General features: G+C 38.1%; 2 protein-coding genes across 7 annotated transcripts; both read left to right on the forward strand.

Moving 5' to 3' along the window:
- The first annotated feature begins 784 nt into the window (after positions 1–784).
- Positions 785–5,238, forward strand: LOC113680123 (uncharacterized). Of its 2 annotated transcripts, none has more exons than XM_089197435.1 (4): positions 785–867; positions 3,142–3,410; positions 3,745–4,007; positions 4,556–5,238. In XM_089197435.1, the coding sequence occupies exons 3-4, from the start codon at positions 3,749–3,751 to the stop codon at positions 4,696–4,698; spliced, it is 402 nt and encodes a 133-aa protein (XP_089053561.1). In that variant the 5' UTR covers positions 785–867; positions 3,142–3,410; positions 3,745–3,748; the 3' UTR covers positions 4,699–5,238. The 2 variants fall into 2 exon arrangements, with proteins under 2 accessions (XP_089053561.1, XP_027052921.2); XM_027197120.2 differs by lacking the exon at positions 785–867 and adding an exon at positions 2,131–2,270.
- A 916-nt stretch (positions 5,239–6,154) lies between these two features.
- LOC113680105 (dual specificity protein phosphatase 1-B) lies at positions 6,155–14,348 on the forward strand. 5 transcript variants are annotated; one of them, XM_089197432.1, is made up of 5 exons: positions 6,155–6,264; positions 6,420–6,504; positions 10,970–11,398; positions 12,574–12,987; positions 13,382–14,348. In XM_089197432.1, the coding sequence occupies exons 3-5, from the start codon at positions 11,020–11,022 to the stop codon at positions 13,726–13,728; spliced, it is 1,140 nt and encodes a 379-aa protein (XP_089053558.1). In that variant the 5' UTR covers positions 6,155–6,264; positions 6,420–6,504; positions 10,970–11,019; the 3' UTR covers positions 13,729–14,348. The 5 variants fall into 5 exon arrangements, with proteins under 5 accessions (XP_089053558.1, XP_089053559.1, XP_089053557.1 ...); XM_089197433.1 differs by lacking the exon at positions 6,155–6,264 and adding an exon at positions 9,603–9,842 and having other exon boundaries at positions 6,458–6,504; XM_027197101.2 differs by lacking the exons at positions 6,155–6,264; positions 6,420–6,504 and adding exons at positions 9,620–9,842; positions 10,340–10,413.
- Positions 14,349–14,888: the final 540 nt, after the last annotated feature.

Here is a 14,888-nt window from a genome sequence, read left to right on the forward strand (position 1 = left end):
ACGTTCAGTCACATGACAAGGGCTGAAGGGTGTAAGACTCGAAGAACTGAGTATTTGTGGTTATTCACTCCACAAGCTTAATTCCTCGCATGGACTCTGTGAAACTGAACTCTATGCGAACGCTTCATGCATGAAAACGACTAAATTAAACATCACTACAAAGCTACAATCAGAGCATTGCTCAGAAATTTATTAAAACTAGACTTTCAACTGAGCAAGAAAAAATAGTTTAAGATAGCTTGGTAACATGTAGCTTAGAAAAATGATAAATATTCTTAAAGACGGCTTCATTTCTATGTTTTCACGTTTTTTCTGGAAAATAATAAACTTAACTGAAAAATTAGCTTATCAAGTAATTTAGTCTCCAATACACATTGCAATTGTTACAGCCAAGCTGAACTTCATTAGTTTAAATTATCGCAAAGGAGTTACTCGAACCATGCAACTCTTATTCTATTAATGTGATGGAAATATCTGCATGATTAAAAAATTGAAACTGAAAATTAAACTTGAACGACGTGAAGAGCTTCAGCAGGAGTCTAACAGCCTTTGATCTGCATGGATTAAATTAAATCGATTATGTCAGAAACTGTGTCTAAAAGATTTTTAAAGGCTCTTGCAAAACATAAACATGCAAAAGATGAATATCTAACTATTTTTTTCCCTGTGTTGTGTTATTTATAATAAAACCAAACATGGCTAAATACCCTATTTCCGCGAGTGAGCGCCCACGCTGTGATAAGCGCCTTCCCCTGCCTTTTGTGAGCGCCCTTCCCCGTATAAGCGCCCATCCCTTGTCCATAATATGGTGATTTAGCGAGAGGACGAGAACGTCAGTTGACAACGGTGGACGCACCAAAAATAACGGTAAGAAACTGTGTTGCGAACGTCGCCCCATTGTGTTTCAGAAGTGACTTAGCAGCTGAAGGTTGCAACGAGACGTCAGCGTTATATTTGTCCTTGAATATCCTAACCTCGATTCTTTAAGGATCACCATCACCTTTTAATTTTCGGTTTCAAAGACCACTCTAAAGACAACGAGATTATCTCCTCTGAGATTTATGTAAAAAGTGCAAACAGAGGATAGATTTATGTGATTCGCCAGCCGGGAGAGGGCACAGTTTTTCTCAATACGGACCGACTAAGGCTGGTGAATAACATATTTATTTTTTCCCTTAAACTCAACAAAATTCTTTCCAAAAGAACCCGATTAATTTAGGGCTGTAATTACGGCAAGATATTCCATAAACTGAACAATTTTTGAGTATTTTAAATAGAGGTAACGTATAAATTAAAGAGAGAGGATTCACCGAAACACTTTCATTTGCGTAATGATAAAGGTGATTCAAAAGTCTTCCGACAAACTTTTAAGCATTATTTTTACGAGTATCTGCATGTCACAATCTGACACCTGTCAATTAGAGAGTGCGTAAGAAAAAAAACCGCAAGTACTATATATTATAGATATGGCAAGTAAGTTGCTTGTATGAATCCGCACGGGCGATCAAACTTTAAATTATTTCATTCCAGTAAAGTTTCGTGTCTGTTGATTCATCTATCATATTCTAGAGCCCATTAAATATTTTTTTCTGCGATTTGTCGCACTGTCATTTCGTTTCGTGCCACTAGATTTCAGCACTACTCGTTGTCGTCATGATTTTACAAAGTTCCCGTCTTCTTGCTAAATCACTCAAGTTCTCTAATGTCAAACCTGACGGGCCCCTGACGGGAAAAAATCCCTTTCAAACCTCTTTAATTATAGCGCTTGCTTTGCGCGCCATTTTCATTACTTATGGGTTCCTATTGTTAAATTTCCAGTTCATGGCATTCCAAATTTAAAATCATTTGTGTTTTTTACGTTTCCCTGAAAAAAAGAGACCGAGTTGATGCCTTTTTATTAATTACTATATAAGAATTCCAAACTAACTGCTTCAGTGAATGCACAAAAAAATCAATTTGAAAGCAATTTAAGGGATAATTCCTTCCTCTCTCGTAGGTTGCTAGGGGTAGGGAACAAAAGTCCGCAATTTGGCACTGTAGCTGTTTTCCTATTAAGACAAATATTTACTTTTCAAGAAAAAGGGCTCGTTAGAAGCACGTGAACATCACCATACATGCATAAATTGACCTCATTATTTGTCAACTTTTATCCCTGTGCTTGCGTGTTACGGTTGAGAGAAACATACTCTAGTAGCAGTAGAGATTTCCTAATGAATTAAAGAGCTAAAAACTCTGCACTACGAGAAGAAAACGAAGGGGCGTCTTTACAGGTAAGTCTATAAAAGATAAATTCGAGCTGAAGGATTTAATCATACTCAGTTAGCCTTAAAACATCTCCGACACAAACATTGAACACTTTCGTAGGCAACGAGGAAACGAGCGGCATCAGAAATTTTTTGAGCCAGAAGTGGTCGCTTAAGTTTTTGCTGACTGGTCGAGAAATATATTATTTCTGCCTCGTGATGTTTTCAATCAGCTTCTGAGTTATTTCGCAACTATTCAGCCACACCGTGTTTTGCTGCTTGATTTTACAGTGGTAGAATGAAAGTAAGATATGGTCGCAAATCACAACAAAACATAGTTGAAATAACGAGGATATGTAGTCAGCTGCGAGCACTTGCCCTGAGAGTCGTGGAGTTGAAGACTCTTTTTAATAGGAGAACATTCTGAAACTCTTATTCATTTCAATATATGCAAGTTTAAGTAGCCGGCATGACAAATTGAATCCGCCATTCGGTTTGTTTACATTGACTTTCCTTTATTGAAAAGCCTTTTATTATAATATTGTTGATAAAGTATCCAAAGGGAATGGCAGGAAAACTTAGTCTCCTACATTCAAACGAACAAGCGTCTAATTAATTACAAAATACTCCTCTCGGCCTAATGAAGCTCTTTGTCGTTCTTCGTAAGGTGGTTCAGATCTTGCGGACAACGGTCGAAAATATCACATGTATTGTATGAAAACAGGACAAGTTTTATCAACTTTATTTGACGCATCGTGTGATGAAAACTTGAATTTTTATCACACTCGTAGCAGTTTAGCAAAAAGTTGTGCAATTATTTCTATTCTTGTGAGAATTAATAACTTTTTTGTCCTTTTTACGGTCGACTTGTCGCGGCTAAAATACCTTTTCGTTTCAGGTATCCATCGCAACAATCAATCTCTGCCTTCTTAGCACTTCTATGAATCATAGGCTTTAGAAGTGTTAGCATTTGTTCAATCGGCAGCCATTTACTATCTGCTGCATCAAACCAGTGTGTCCTATCACAGCGGCGCCAAGAAAGCCAAATAGTCCTCACAGCTACTGCCCATCATCCCACCATAGATTTTGTGTTGATTAATTGAAGCCAGCATGGTTCACCGTTACTAAGTACTTCAGGGACGCAAAAGAATCTATCTCAACCATAAAGTAAGTTTTCCCTTTTTTTGCGGTAGCCACTATTGTTATCTGTTAGTGACTCTAAGTTCAGAGTTGAATGGAAATGATAAAACGGAAATCAACAACTGAGAGTAAGTAAGACCGTTTATTGTGAATTTGTCTTGGTATATTATTGAGTTATTTGATGCATAGAAACCTTACGTGGATTCTCTCAATTACCGGCCCACTAACATAATTTCAGGGAAGATTTAGACCCACTTAATGTTCAACAAACAGGAGACAAGCCTGGTGGTCTAAAGATATTCATGATAATTTGAATCTCTTCACTTTCTCTGATACACTATTTTTCTATGTCAACTTCTAGCCAAATGTTGTGGTGTATTGCATTTATACTTGCTTTGAACTGTCTCGTTCAATGCGCCGAAATAAGTCCTCCACGGACAGATACTGGAAAAAGTCCGACTACTGAATCGGAGGAAAAAATGCCAAACACTGTGTCAAGGCAAACCAGGCCCGAGCCACAAACGATTAAGACAACGAGTAAAAATTCACCTCAAAAGCCTGTGACCCCAGCGCCGGTGAATGAATTTGCGCTCAACGACATACTCTTCAGAGGACGACAATCAAGTAAGAAAGTATTTCTTTGCTTTACTTTCTCAGCTTTTGTTATGTAAATCGGCCCACGAGCTGCCTTGAAAGGAGTGGGGGCAGCCATAAAAAATAGCTTATTTTCTTGCCATTTCTTTATCAAATTTCATTCTTTTCTTTCGCAGTCAAAATCGTGCGACTAAAGTATTCAAATGAACTTCTAAAAGAATTTCTTCAGACCATCCCGCCCAAACTTGTGTCCTTAAACCCTTCACAAAAAGTCACCTGTGCACAGACCAGTTCAATGGTCATTTACCGCAAGATTATGTTTAGCACAGTGGTTTTCACTGATAATTGACCGCTTAAAAAAGAAGGATTGTAATGTTGTCAGTGTAAAACAAAATCAAAAACATATTTTTATGTTCCTATCTTTTAATGAGGGTGGAATCGAGGGCTGGAAAATTTGGCTTGAAGTCTATACTTAACTAGCGTTAAGGTCCAATTCGAATGTTGAGTTTCTATTCTAGAGTAGCCAGTAATCAGTGCCAGTAGTGAAAAGAAGATAAATTATTTTGTTTCTGTTGCAGATGAAGCAAGCGCCTTCCTTAAAGCAAACGAACAAAGGGGGAAACAACTAGAGACAACGTACGAACATATACGTGAACAGGATTTGGACGACATTGAGGCGTTAGTTCGGAGAAGAAGTCGGTTACGGTTTTTCCGACGTTAATTTAATAGGTCGAATGGGTTTCGCCACTTCTTAAAATAATATTATTGAATATATTTCCTCTTTAAAATCATTTGGAGAAAGCAGGGACATTGTCTTTACGAGACGGAGGGATAGTACGGAATAGAGAGAGTGGGAGTATTTAATTCTAGACGGGAAGGGTGGTTAACTCAGTTCGACTGCTAAAGGCTGGGAAAGAAGGGGAAGGGGAATTTCCCTATGACAACGATCGCATTTTGAGCTCGAATTGAACTTTCTCCTTTTCCAGTCCTATCTAAACCCGCCATGCTCGCAGGTTGGTTTCTAAGATACACTTTGATTAGACTGAACTTTGATTTTACATCAGTGATAATTGAATTCAAATGATTGAATTCGCAAGAAATAATGTTTGCAGTGCTTTAAATTTCCATGAATGTTGTGTCACCTTCATTTAAACTTTGGTTTCCCCATATTTTATATTTACTTTAAAATAAATTCTGCCGTTGAGGTTACAGTTAATGAAGCGACATTATGCAAGTCAACGTATTTAAAACATTGTGACTTATTGGCTTGTGTGGTTGTTTGTAGCTCGTGTAGATCTAGAGCAACTTGGTTATGATTCGTTCGTTCGCATGTGCGCAGACATTTGATTGTTGTGTTAGCCCTCAACACATGGTACAAGCAGACCGCTTGCAACTCGAAGTTTAGGGGACGGGGGGGGGGGGGAAGAAACCATACTGAGTAGTCGCAATTAACAACAGCATTTGCGACTTCTTATCACCTTGCATAGCAGCTATACTAGTAGCAAAAGCTATGTCAATGGGAAGAAATAATTTTGATAATTTTGATCCAAGTTTGTGGAGACAGTTATTTTACGTTTCAACAAGGTTGTTTTTCCCGCCATGTTTGACGCCCGACCGCGGCCGGCACAAAGTTCCCGGGAAATCACTGAACTGTGTCTTTATGCGTTCTAGGCAACAGACTTGTAGTTAAATTTCTGCCCCCTTAAAACATCAAAAGTTCCACAGTTTGCGTTACATAGCCGCCCCCCTCCCCCGCTTCAAAGGAAAAGCCAATTAACGAAAGCATGGCGGTAGCGTGGGCCTAGAGGAAACAAAGGAGGTATTCTGTGCAGAACAGAGTGGGTCACGATTTTGGAGGCCTGACTTGAGAACTGTTATTGCTATCTACTTTGGCCAATAGTCACTAAATAATCAACGTTGCTTTTGAAATGAAGGAACATCTGGAGATACCTGCAAATTACCGGTTCGTGAAACTCCAGCGCCAAATTATCAACACTATCACTGCTTGTGCTCCAAACCGGATGCAAAAATTATTATAGAGATTAAAAAGAATATCATCAGATCTATATTTATCATAGTCCTCCTTTTAGTTCTAATGTTATAACTGGTTAGCTATTCTTACACCAAATGATCTTCTTTCTTTGACTTATACAGCGGGTACCAGCCAATAGCTTGTTGATCCAAATTCCAAAATGAAGTCATTAAAAACAGCCTCTTTGTAAACCAACAAGTACATTACGGCCTAAATTTCACAGAAAAATGTATAAACATCAAATAACACCCAGAGGTAAAGTGTCTTCTTTAAATATTATCTCTGAAAACCTTGAAGTCTGAAATGCTTGAATAATATATTAGGACAGTGTGATTTATGATAGGACCTGTGATCTTTTGTTCCCTCTGTGCTGGTATCGGTCAGTCGCTAAATCTACTTCCGGTGATTAGTTGTAGTCCCAGTTTGGTGTATGCGTGAACCTCAGTCTACACAAGGGATATGATGTTTAGTGATTTGAGTATCTAGAGCGGAAAGGTAAGTTTTCATACAGCTGTCAAGTCTTGTCACTTAGTGGTCAAATGAGCGCTTCTTTTGCAATATTCTTACAACACTTATAGACTTACATTTGAGAAACTATCAGTACGAATTGTCCCTAATTCTTTGAGAAGCTAAGCGAAAAGATTCAAATACGTATTCAAGTGGCTCTCTAACAGAACAGAGATTAAAAACTGGTTATTCGTAGGATTCAGTGAAATTATTGGAAGGCTAAAACATTACTTGGTCTCTCTTGTTTTTCTGAGTTCATATTATGAAGCATAACATGGAAACAGGCTTGGATTGGGCTCCCACGTGTTACAAGTAAATGAATGAATGAATGAATGCATGGTCGTAAATAAGACAGCTAAAAACGCGGGAATGTTTCACTGGTTCCAGATTTTGTTGTGTTATTTGCTACTGAATGTTCAGTGCACTCTCTCCATTCTACATCAGCGGTAAGATATTGGGTGGACCTCGATACACCAATCGAACTAACGTTACGGTTACAAGAAACGATGGAAGAGAGTATGGTATGAATTGGGTAATGTTAACTGATCAATGTGGTTGACGGTCACCCATACGAAACGGTGCTGTAACAATAAAGCGACTTATAAATTCTGAAGCCTGTATCCAATAGTTACGCCACTAATAAGCATAACGCTATCAGAATGTTTTCTAGCATATTACAGCGGCGAGGATCCGTAGACGATTAAACACCGCAATGTGTTCAATGTCATCATATCATAATTATGTTATTTACTACGTTTCCATTGTAGGTTGACCAAAACCTAACTCTTTTTTCAAGGTCATTCAGCAATCTTGCCTTTCCAATTGTAATGTATCCAAAGTAATAAATTGCAATAAGTAAAAACTGCTCTTTTCAGAATCAAAACGATTCTTTTGACAGAAGAGTTACAGTTAGGACTTGTTAAAATTTCAAATCCACTCAGTCGGTATTTGGACACTGAATAGGACTAATTGACTTACTCCATTTTAAAATCTCAATGACTCAAGGGATATGTGTACTCCCTCTTTAGAAAGCTCTGCCTTTTTTTCAGAGGACGTTTGAATCGCACCTGCTGCGGAAAAATAACCAAGCCTTTAGCTTTCGGAAATTCTAATGTTCGCTCAGCTAACAACTGCAGACTACTGCACCTACCATCAAAAACTATTTTTAGCTTCAACGGATGCAACTCCTCTCGAGAACTGAGCCTTAAAAACGACGATGTACGTTAATCATTAAATGTACTCTTGACAATTAAGTTAGCAAGAGGTGCTGTTGCACCACCAATTATTTTTATGTGGTTGTGTATTTCTAGCTAAGTTTGTGGTCATAAGGGCTTGGATTAGTTCCACAACGGAACTGATAGATACATATTTCTCCTTATGTAAGCAATTACTAGATGATCCAAGAAATCCCATAGGTTCGCAAACAAATCGAATCGTAATGAAATGCAACTGTGCCTTAGGTCAAAATGAAAACATCTAAGGAAAAGGTTTATCTTTGTGCACAGACTAAACAGCCGGAACTCTACTTCAGTCTGCTCAGATGGCAGCTTTGCCATAGGAAATTAAGTTAAACTTGTGCAAACAGGCACATGCATGCACCATTCGTTTTCGTGAAGAAAATATAAATTGAATTTGCATGGAAATTTATTACAGTAGTAAGTATAGCTAGACCTAATTGTTTTTGGTGAAAAATCGTCAAAAACGAGTATTTTTTTCGAAACAAAGCTGGATTTGTAACACTCAATCCAGGAAAAGTAGTCCTCTTTGGTGGTAAGGTGACCTTATTGATTTGCCTTTCTAAATTGCACAATTTTCTCACAGACTTATTCGAATTCCGGTATTTGGTCTAAGCCTGCACCCAATTTGGAGTGTTTGGCTCTTTCTTTCTTTCTTTTTTTGTTTTTTTTTCTTCCCACCAAATGCCTCTTGTTGCAAAATGCATCCCTAATGACCGGGGGGCCAATTGAGTCCTTCCTCAGCTTTCTAATTTTTTGAATTCAGTGATCTACGGTGGCAAAAGCGAGTAAAAACTTGCCAAGGTCCCGGGCGCAAGTTCCATCTTGACTGTTTGATTGCCGCGTAAATATTAAATATTTTGGCGGCCTTCTGCTTGAAGCAAAATCAAATTTTCTTGATTGAAGTATTTCTTTAAATTGTGGCTTGTAAATTGAAAATCTGTCAGTTTTCACGCCTGACGAAAATTTGTCCAGCTCCGAGGCAGGACAAAGGCGCCTTTGAAGATTGGTAAGGCTTGACAAAATTTGATAGGATAAAAAAATTACTGGGCGCTCTCGTCTGGCTAAACTGGTGACAGATTTTTTTTTTCACAAAATAAACAAAAATTTGTCTAGTGCGCCCTTGAGGTCTAAATTTTTGTTGAAATCGTCGCAACTGTCAAGGTGTGACAAAAATAAAGATATTAAATGCCCCTAATCAGATTATTTATACTCATAGACCAGCTTTAACGTCTTACGCAGCGGAGAAGAAGAAACTTTTGTTCAAGATCCAAAAACTTCTGGTCCCTCGGTGGTTCTCACAGCACCCATCGAAAGAAGAAATTATCCCGAATTACGTGCCACATTTCAGTTGTGATCTGCAGAAAGCAGATCGATCTCGTGCAGGTTCAAATCACCAACCATATTCGAATCAGTTTTTGCCGAGGACTAAGAGATTTACCGTCCCATTTACCGGGAGAAATGCTGTTGTTCAGTTAATTTCAGGACTGTTAATATTTTGTTTTGAGACGAGCGGCGAAAAAGCTCAAGTGTACTTTATTTGCTGTGACACAAGAGGAGTTTGCGAAGTTCTGCCCACGAGAACTGCTCTTAGTTTATGAATGATAATTAATGAATGAATGATAATTAATGAATGAGTCCGCTATTTGCGTTAAAGTTTCATACTAAAAACAAAAGCAATATCAGTTTTCACTTTATGAGCCACAGACATTGACCTGTAATCAGTGCGCGAACAGATTTTCAATTTTACTTATGACAAACTGAACTTTCAACTGAGAGGAATCCTTAGAAAAACCGACTGAGAAAGTGTGTTGTTTGTTAAAAGCCGTATATGGACTCTTGTTTCTGCAGTGATATCATCCTTTGTGTAAAATCTATAAGGGATCAACAGAAATTGTTGGCATGAAGTGATGTTAGAAATATTTTTGGCTTGATCGGAAGTGGGGTGTAACAGCTAGTGAACCATATCCTTGAATCAGTCACGCGATGTTGACAAGGGTTCGCTCAAGTGTCTGTTTTAAAACTGGTTGAAGCTGCGTGCAAACTGAAAGAAAGACATGTTTTCTAGGATGGAACCTTCCACATCGATGAGTAAGTCAGTAAACTGTTTTTCTTAGGTCTCGAGGAACCAATGACTCTCAGTTGGCTCATTAATTGCGATCAAAATGCTCTTATTTGCCGGTGTTTGCCGTCCGGGGAAATCGCAAGTGAAATTTAAGAAAACAAATCAAGTATTATCCGGAACGCGTTGGGCGGACATGCACAGCCGGTTACAAATATAGTTTCCCACCAAACTACGTTGTCGGGAATTAGGGCGAGGCTTGGTGGTTAGTAGAATATTTGAAGTGGTGTATGATTTCTACGTATTCTTGGTTCAAATAACATTCTCGCATTAAACTGTTTTCTCGTTTTCACCTTTTCTTCTTTTCGCCTTTTCGAATTAAGAAATGGTGACACTGATCAATTTTCTTCAAGTTCACTCAAATGGCTCTTTGATTCGCAAAGCGGATTATTGTGGCTTTACAAATGCTCCTGATATGAAAAGACATGACATTCGTTAAAATACTGGTTTGTTTTGTTTTTAACAGCCATGTTTGGACCTGAAATGTGATAACAAAATTCAAATGAGTTTGGACGTGAAATGCGATAGCGATGAGAAAAGGTTTGGTGGAAGACGTCATCAGGCATACCTCCTTCCAAATAATTTTGTCTTACAACTAACGATTTTTTTCACCTTACCCCGAGTCAGAGAGAGAATATTCAAGTATCAATTGGACTAGATGAAAAACACAGAATCACCCTCTTAATCTCTCCTGCTCCTCTTCAATCAAAACACCAGTTGGGTAAAAGAATTGGCATACGTAGATCTTTGCAATTTCCTGAGACCCTAATAACATTTCTGACATCACTGGAATGAAATAACTATTGTTTTGGTATTGTTTACCTGTCAGCATTGTATTGGTTTCTTCGACTAAAGACGATATATAATAGGCTTAAGACAAAACTCGTGAGGCGCGACACGACGTTAACAAAACGCCTTGAAATGACGTCACCTGGGTTAAAAATAGCAATTAGCAATTCGGGAACAGGGTGCGCGGAATTGAGAGAATATAAAGCGTGAACCTGAAAAAGGTTCATGTGATACTGAAGCCCCGCAAGGGAAAACATCAGTAAGATTTTCATCGTCAAGTAACAGTTCGTATCTGGTTTGATTTCAGGAAAGAAGAATTAAGGAGCTTATTAATCAATCATTGCGGCGTCAAAGAGTATGGTTGCAATGGATGAGAATGACTCTGTATGGCCCCTTGCCCCACTCACTTTTGTAAACATGACCAGTTCTCTGAGTCAGAAATGTATAGTTATTGACTGTCGTTCCTTCTTATCATTTAACGTCGCCCACATCAAAGGATCGCTTAACGTTCACTGCCCTCCTATCTTAAAAAGAAGATTTCATCGTGGGTCATCAACGTTAGATTGTCTACTCAAATCTCCTGAGTTGAAACGAAGGGTTGCGGACGCAGAGACTTTAATTTTGTACGGGGAAGGAACTCAGGATTGGATTGACTTGGAGAAGGACAATACGATGAAGATACTCCACATGCTTTTGAGAAGAGAGAGAGTAGACAAGACTCTATATTTCATTAAAGGTAAGTTAAGTCAGCGTATAGTTCAGAACTTTCTTGTAACTCAGTTGAAAGGCCTCTGATAACTATTGTTAGGCCAGCCACGTGTTCCTAAAGTCAATGTGCTGTTATCACTTGATTGTTGCTCTTGGTGTTTAAGTTGAGAGGTCAAAAAGAGTTATTTATTTTTGAACAATCCCACTGAAGGGCGATGGAAGTGGAAATATCGATTATTTCGCGCTTGAATGAAAGCGAGGGAATGTTGTGATGATGAACCACTACAAAGGCGAAGCGTCATTAATGTGTACTACTTGTTTACGTGTGCTGCTCATCATGAATTCATGAATGAGCGAGTTTCTTTGTTATTGAAATAAAAGTAAATGAATGAACGTAATGACATCACGTATGACTAGCAGAGTGACTCGCTGGTCCCTATAGAAAAAATTATGAATTGAAAACAGTCTTAAATCGAGTTTGTGATAAAGAGGTCGAACATCATTGCGGTTTTCCTTTATAGAATGAGTAATTTTTCCTTGCAATGTTGGGCTTATTGGTTAGTATCTCCTTCAGTTAAAATTTGATGTTCAAAAGTATTTAAAAGCACGCACAAACATGTTTCTTTGACGAGCTGTGACGGTACACTCAGTACACTCAGCTGATTTCTTTTCCTTCCCAAGTTTTTTCTGTGGTTAAATAATGTAGGCGAATACCAGATCTTTCAGTCCTGACGAGCACATTTTCAAATCTTCTTAGACTCTAAACTTAACGTTTTCTGTCTAGATAGTGCGTCATGTTCGGCCTCCTAATTTGCAGATAGAGGATATTTCACCGTCACCGCTTTCGGTGAAGATTGATTTGGTCTAATCCCTAGGACGACCGTTGATGGAGAATTACACGAAGAAACGTCATCGATGCATGAAGAATCGTCACTTTATTGTCTTCGTGATTCCTAGCATGTTTTATAATGTTTACAATATTGAGTAAAGCAATGAGCTGCAATTCAGGCAGTAACAGACTGAAAGGAGCCTGATAAAATTTAGGCTTCGACAGAAATTGCTTAAATTGCAGCTTACCTACGAGGATCATTGCTTTACTTGATTTTCATCTTCAGGTCAAACTAATTTTATTTCATTAAAAAATTTTGATCACTTTCTATAGCACCAATTTTATTGACTGCTGTCTTCCCTTTTTTTTCGTAGGAGGATTTGAAAAATTCGCGTCGTCTTTCCCCTCCATGTGCTACTTTGCAAATCCCCATGCGGCATCACAAGCATGCTCCAGTCCTCTCGGATTAAAGCTCAAAACGAAAGATTTTAAAAGATTCAGCCCGAGAAACGAGATCGATCCTGTCAGGGATTATGCCGAGTCGCGCCCAAATGTGTCAGCCAAGCCAAATGAGCCTGTTGAAATCTTACCACATCTGTATCTTGGAAGCGAATTCCACTCGTCTCAAAAGGAGCTCCTTCAACACTTGGGTATCACTGCCATAGTCAATGTTTCAAGTAATATTCCGAACTTTTTTGAGGATACATTTGACTACAAGTCTATTCCGGTTGACGATACTTACACCGCAGATATCGGCCGATGGTTTGAGGAAGCAGCGATGTTTATAGGTAAGAGATTCTTTAAAACGCAAAGTGAGTATAATCGATAAAAAGAAACTTCAAGGCTCTAAGATCCACGCTTTCCCAAAAAACATTTATTAAACAAATATTAACATGCTCCTGAAAGTTCGAGCTGGTCTTTTAGAGGTCAAAACAAGAATCACTGGAACCTCCATTATATTAAGACAATATAAAAAATCAATCTCTTAAAGCGATCTCGGAGCTTGTCAATTGATAAGCTTTTGAATAATGAAATTATTGACAGCCAATATCCATGGTAAGATTTCCTTCAATCAATGTTATTCATAAGAAGATTTCCTTCAATCAATGCATTAAGACTTAGCTCGTCTAGTCTTTAAATGTATTTTAATTCACCGTTCTCCCTTTTGTCCTCTCATTTCAGATTCAGTGAAGAAATCGAAAGGACGGGTACTAGTACATTGCCAGGCTGGGATCTCAAGATCAGCCACTATTTGCCTTGCCTATCTTATAAGTAGACATCAACTCAGGTTGGACGAAGCTTATGAGTACGTTAAGAAGCGCCGTTCAGTTATATCACCAAACTTTAACTTCATGGGGCAACTGCTTAACTGGGAATCAGAGACTCAGCTTACAAATAGAGTATCGAGCACACACACACCCACCACTCCCTTTGGATTTTTCAGTTTTTCTCCGTTGCCATGTGGATCCGAAATGACTACCTCTGGTAACAAACAGAACTCACCTGGGCTCGTGACTTCACCCATGTAGCTCAGTAGCATTAGAGGCAAGAAGTCAAAAGTGACAAATTCTTTGGTTCAAAGAGAGTGTATCTGAATTATATTAAATGTACCCATATCCATTATATCAGCCAAAAAAAAACCGTTATGCTCTTTTCTCACAAGACGCATCGTTTTCTCCACAATCTAATTATTTATGGTTTACACAATAGTTTATCTCATGAATTGCATGTGGTAAAATTATCGTCACTGTACGCTTTAAAAAATAAAGCCTAGGACGAAATTGAAGTGGAAAGAATAATATTAAACAAAATAATAAACCGTTTTCTCTTCCACTTTGATGAAGAATATTTTTGTACTTATGCATTAATGAAAAAACAGTTTGTTTCATATTACCCAGGTAGTAGATAAAATAAAACAGGCTTATACTTTATGGTGGCAAGAATATAAGTAAGCTGAATTTTGTCAAAAACAGACTTAAAAGAAGAAATACTTGAAAGATGTGTACGATATATTTATTTATGAATTTAAAATTTGAAGATGTAAATTTGAAAAGATGTAAGTTATATTAATCATATATTATAAGGTACTTGACCAAACACAGATGAATGGCGCCCAAATATGTTTGAATAAATTATGAGGAAAATCCTACTATTGCTTGTATTGTAATTGCCATTGACCATTTATAATTTTTCGCAGTGCAAAGACCATCTATTTGACATTAATTATCAAGAGCAACAAGAGATCACGATGGAATCTCTTGAGAGCAACCAATGTTCAACTTTTCTTTTAGTAAAGTAACCGTTACAAAGAATGGACACTGTGGCATTTGTCTCGAATTTCTCGGAATTAACATTTTCTTTCTTATTCCGCTTTAGTTAAAGCGTCAAGGGTTATGGCATCCGCTGATAGTCTATGATAGGCAGCTGCACACCAGAAATAGCTCTCGATGTCAACGTTTTTTGGGCATCTTCTGAGCTAAACAGCCTCCTACGATATAGTGAGAACTCACTCAGCATCCAGCGTTTCTGGACAGCATGCTTGAAAACGTAGACCAGAAACCTTGGAAACCAATGAAGGAGTCTTCTTTAAAGGCTTTTATTGGGGACCATTATCGCGACTTTTCTATCAGAGAAAGAATTGAAAGATCGACTGACTCCTCACTCTTGTCCTGAACTGTCTCAAGTTTCT

This window comes from Pocillopora damicornis, chromosome 2 (genome assembly GCF_964200805.1).
Source record: "Pocillopora damicornis chromosome 2, jaPocDami1.2, whole genome shotgun sequence".
NCBI classification, from domain to species: domain Eukaryota; kingdom Metazoa; phylum Cnidaria; class Anthozoa; order Scleractinia; family Pocilloporidae; genus Pocillopora; species Pocillopora damicornis.